The sequence below is a fragment of the Muscardinus avellanarius genome (genome assembly GCF_963383645.1).
Source record: "Muscardinus avellanarius genome assembly, chromosome: 3".
NCBI lineage: Eukaryota > Metazoa > Chordata > Mammalia > Rodentia > Gliridae > Muscardinus > Muscardinus avellanarius.
Window position 1 is genome coordinate 99,397,293 of NC_137788.1, and position 5,428 is coordinate 99,402,720.

Below are 5,428 nucleotides of genomic sequence, written 5' to 3' on the forward strand. Positions count from 1 at the left end.
GGATGCAATACCCATGGGAGGGAACCAGGAATTGAGCTCATTGGACTTGGGCTCAAGAGCAAGAGAAATGCCACAAGTAGGGAGGGGTGGATCGTTTAAGGAGGCAAGTCTATATAGGGCCTTGATTTTATGACCTACCCTTCAACAAAGCTGCTGGGGAGTGAGGGGCCAAAAGATCTGTGGACTCAGAGAATGTTGGGGGCATCTTTGCTGTGACTTGGGGCCCAGAAGCTATCATTGCTGTTAAAGAGAAATGAGGCTGAATCTGACGATCTCAGACCCTGGGAGTGGGGAGGCTGGGTTGTTGGATATTGTGTGTGGAGGTCCATGTTAGGCTGCGGCTGTTGTAGGTCCTTCTGTGTCCTAGTGTCCTATGCCCTGGGGGAGGTTGGTGGGAGGTGAACAGGTAGAAAGAATCCCTTGAGAGTCCTCTGCTTGAAATGGTGGCTCATCTTTCTGCTTGAAACCTCAGGGATTTCTTCTCAGGACTGAATTCTGGGGGCGAGGAAAGAAACCAGAGGAAGAGGCCTCTTGGAGAATGCTGGGAAATATTGATATGCGCTAGGGAGAGTGATTAAATGTTATACTGTTTATGTTTATTAATTTGTAGATCTGAGGCAGGGCAATAGATCTGAGCACAAGTCTGTGTTTTGTGAGCACTGGATGTTCTTGTGTCTATGTGCCATCTTTTGTGGGCCCAGTGTAAGTACGTGCATCATGGGTACACGCTGAATTTGTGTTTTGTATGCAGAAATAATAGTAAGGTATCCTTTGCGTATTTTGTATGCATATCCATTGTGTCCATGGAGTTTTGTGTATTTTGCATCTGAGTTGCAGGCTGTGTACTTGTACGGAGGGTATATAAGACTTTCATAGATGTTTTGTGTTGGTAAGTGTAGTATACATCTATGCTGAGTGTGTATATATATATCATATATATGTATAACTGTATATCTTCTACAGTGTCTGTCTTTTAAACTAATTTGGTATGTGTATTGTGCATGTATGGTTCATGTTTTGTATTTGTGTGTGACAATAATATATCATCTGTTTTGTGGTCAATGGGCATGTATGTATAAGAACATTTTCTAATCCCCAGCCAAGGATAAGGTGATAAGGTATCTAACCCCTGACCTAGGCCTCAAGTATGGGTTACTTCAACCCGTTTATCAAAGGTCTGTGCCCCTCCCACTCCATGCCTTGAAATTCAGCACCATCTCTCATGAAGGAGAGGAAGAGAAACACAGTCTTTGTGCTGGGCACGGGATGCCCTGCAGATAGCTAGGGATGTGGGTGACCAGGAACTAATGAGCACCCTAGGCCTAGCACCTTGAGCTGGTACCCCACCTCCCCCCAGACAAATGAAGGTACCCAACTCACAGTGAGGCCTGGGATGGGCAGCCTGACCACCACAACTTGCTGTGCTTGGGAAATTTAAGCCATGACGTCAAAAGGCAGAGGAGCCCAGTCTGGTAAAAGTCACCCTTCCCACCATCCCGGGCCCAACTTATTCCCTATTTCTAGATTAAGCAGTGCTCATTCATTTATGACCTGTTCTGGGGGTGGGAAGGGGCATTTCTTTACCATCCTTTGGTTCTTTTTTAAAAGCTCTGGTTGCTAATTTAATGGGGAAAGAGTTTGACTCCAGTGATCCAAAGGATGCCTTTGGATCATCTAGGGACTCCATCCTTTGGTCCTGGACTTTAGAAATTTCCCCACAGAGGAGGCTACCTTTAAGTCCAGGTCAGTGGAAACTGGTCACACTTGGAGTCCTACTCCTTGGTTTCAAAGCAGGGGATCCATTCTGGCTCTCTAGGGGCAGGTTCCTGAAAGTAACGTATGCAGAGCCAAATGATACCCAAAACCAAATGGGATGGGATGAGATGAGAATGGAGATGGCTAACAGGATGAACTGTAGAGAGGAGGCCTGGGGTGGGTCTGGCCCAGGACAGCTGGAGCTGAGAAGGGCCATTGGGCCCTTGTGCACTCAGTAAGACAAGCTTCAGCTGTGGGAGACTGAAGCTGCAGCACGTGGAGGGCAGAAAGACAATTCTAACGTCTAGGAATCCACAAAGTCTGGAGTGTCCGAGGCAATGGCAGCAAACCTAGGCCCAGTGGGGTTCCCAAGGAGACCCAGGGACCCATTGGGCTTCTCACATGACCAATCCCCCTGAGCAATGGGTTTGCTCCTGAACCCAACTCCAGAGATGAATATATATATGTGTGTGCGTGTATATCTGTACACACACATATGTATGTATGTATGTGTATATATATACATATATATACTCTAGTGCACATAATCAAACACATGCATAAATTGCCCTGTGTCAAAAATATTGCATAAGCTTATACAATGTTCAAATGCAGTTTTTTTTTCCCTATAGCTAGCTAGGTAGAGGAAAATACCCAAGAGAGAGAGATATCTAATATATATTTATATACACTGGATCCATAGACCTGCCTGTCCTCAGGACTAATGCTCTGGTCAGCTGTGCAGTCATGCCCATGAGTAGGTCAATTCCTAAGTTATGGTCACGTGAGATTTTAGACTCTGCTCTCCCTGCTCACTCTCCTGGCTTGGCAGAGGTCTGCACTCCCACTGCAAGAACAGAGATGGGTGGGCTGGAGGGCCAGAAATTTTGGTTCCCCATTCCAAATAGTCTATTAATATTTTTCTCCTGATGGAGGGCTTTTGCCTTCTGATGGGAAAAAACCCACTATTTCAATGACATTCCAAGGCAATTAATATTCTAAATATGAATACTGTGTAGGCTACTAAGAAAATAGGTTATCTCTTGTGTTTTAAATATTGAGATTCATGCAATGAACACCCATGCAGCTCTTATCGCATCACTGGTAAATTTCACTGCAGTGTCAGTGTAGCTGGGTCACATCACTAGGAAAACAGATGTCTGCAAACTCCAGTGCAAATGAAGAAATCAGACACGTTTTTGGTGACCCCGAATCCTTCATAAATGAAAAAATGTGAAGCTGAGTGATCCCTTGGTTTGGCAGCTTCTCCCCATAGGCCTAAGGGAATAAATGTAAAACTTGACAACTCATATTTGGTCACACTAACGGTCCCTCCCCCGGGCTTCCCTCACACTGACACTGCAGAGAAAGAGCAGAATGCAGCATTTTCCGTTACGAAACACAAGCCTCCGGAGCATCTACTTGGCAGCTACAACTCACAAACCCCAGCCTGTGACACAGAAAGTAATTCCAACACACGGGACTATGTGTTCCTTTCAATGCAAAAACGGGAATGACCTTTTGAATAATGACTAGAGCTTTAAATCTAAGCCATGACGGTGTTCCTCTGTGAAGGGGCAGGTGGGCTCGAGTCGGGTGGTGGGCTGGGAGGAGGGGAGTGCGTGTCCCAGATGTTGTGTGCATTTAGTTAGGAAGGAAAGGTAGTGCTAATATGGTGGGTCGAGTCTTGAATGTGAGGTGGCCTCTATGTGTCTTTCTTAAATTCTGGCTCCATAGGTGACTCTCATCTTTGGAAACCCATAAACCGGCGGTGAAGATTTGCATGAAAGCCATGATAGGTATTCTGTGTTCTAAATCAAAAATCAAAAGATCAAAAGTCACTTGCACAACTATTGCTTTCCATGCAGAACCAAATGCACACTGTAGAACACACTGACTACAATGCAGGCTATTATGCGACATCTGCATTAGTTCCATTGAGCTGAGTATGTTAATAGGTTTCGATCAGACATCAGTTAACATTTTGGTAATATTCACATAATTTGTGTTAGCCAAGGTACAGTTGGCTGTTTTCAAGTTTTCCTCTCTAAAGTCCTCATTACTGTTATTTACTCCTTCCTGGATCTCCATGTAATCAGACTTACTAATGGTAGAGGCACTTCTACTTTTCTTTAGGTCAGGGGAGGATGGGATCTTTGGACAGCTTGTCACTTGCAAGTACTGGGCCTGCTCCTCTCCCTCTGTCTCCCGGTGGTAGAAGTAGTTGAAATTAGACACTATGACAGGGACTGGTAAGGCAATGGTTAACACACCTGCAATCGCACACAGGGAACCCACTATCTTCCCTCCAATGGTGGTTGGAACCATGTCTCCATAGCCTACAGTTGTCATGGAGACGACTGCCCACCAGAAGGCATCCGGGATGCTGGGAAACTGGGAATCTCGCTCATCGGCTTCCGCAAAATAGACAGCACTAGAGAAAAGAATGACCCCAATGAAGAGGAAGAATATCAGGAGGCCCAATTCTCTCATGCTGGCTTTGAGGGTCTGACCTAGAATCTGGAGACCTTTGGAGTGTCTGGACAGCTTGAAAATCCTAAAGACTCTTACCAACCGGATGACACGGAGGATGGCCAGCGACATGGCCTGCTGGCCCTGCTGGGCATCCTCTGGCTTCTCGGCCAACTCTGTCCCCAGGGTGATGAAGTAGGGGATGATGGCCACAATGTCAATGATGTTCATGATGTTGGTGAAGAAGCCGGCTTTGCTGGGACAGGCAAAGAACCTCACCAAAAATTCAAAGGAGAACCAGATGATGCAGAGAGTTTCTACAATGAAGAAAGGGTCAGTGAAGGAGGTGGACTGCTGGTACCCAATGGTGCTGTTGGAGTAGGTGTGAAAGGTCACCCCACCGCCATGCATGTCTTCATTCTCGTCCCGGAAGATGGGCAATGTTTCCAGACAGAAGCTGACGATCGAGATCAGGATCACCATGACAGATACAATGGCTATAATCCTGGCAGGCCCTGAGCTCTCTGGGTATTCAAAGAGAAGCCACACCTGCCTCTGGAACTCATTTTCAGGCAAAGGACGCTCTTCCTCCTTGATGTAGCCTTCATCTTCCCGAAACATCTCCATTGCTTCTTCTCCCAGCTCATAGAACCGAATCTCTTCAGAGAATATATCTAAGGGCACATTCACAGGCCGTCTCAACCGGCCTCCGGACTGGTAGTAGTACAAAATCGCGTCAAAGCTAGGACGGTTGCGATCGAAGAAGTATTCATTTCGGAGGGGATCAAAGTACCTCATCCGCTTCTTGGGGTCCCCTAAGAGGGTCTCTGGAAACTGGGCTAAGGTCTTTAGCTGGGTCTCAAACCGCAGCCCTGAGATGTTGATCACCACCCTCTCACAGCATTCGTGGTCTGCCTCTGGGTCATACGTGTCCTGTGGGTGCCCAGGCAGAGCGGCAGCATCGTCTATTTGGGGATCTCCTGTGGCCACTGTCATAGTTGGGACTGAGATGAATGCCTCACGCTATGCCTTCCAGCTGCCTGGCAGCAGGGAGCTCAGGGTGCTGCTAACGGCCCCAGGAAACACAGAAGCATTGGCCTGCGCTCCTGCAGGAGAGCTCCGCAAGCTCTCTGAATGCTGGAGGACAGCCTCACTTGACTGAAAGACAGAGGCAGTTAAGGACATGAGACCACTGAGCATT

At 47.0% G+C, this 5,428-nt stretch overlaps 1 protein-coding gene across 1 annotated transcript; it reads right to left on the reverse strand.

The window, feature by feature from the left end:
* Positions 1-3,720: 3,720 nt before the first annotated feature.
* Positions 3,721-5,223, reverse strand: KCNA2 (potassium voltage-gated channel subfamily A member 2; the record flags this gene model as incomplete). The annotated part of the gene is made up of 1 exon (XM_080692581.1): positions 3,721-5,223. The coding sequence occupies one exon, from the start codon at positions 5,221-5,223 to the stop codon at positions 3,721-3,723; it is 1,503 nt and encodes a 500-aa protein (XP_080548707.1).
* Between the last annotated feature and the right edge of the window lie 205 nt (positions 5,224-5,428).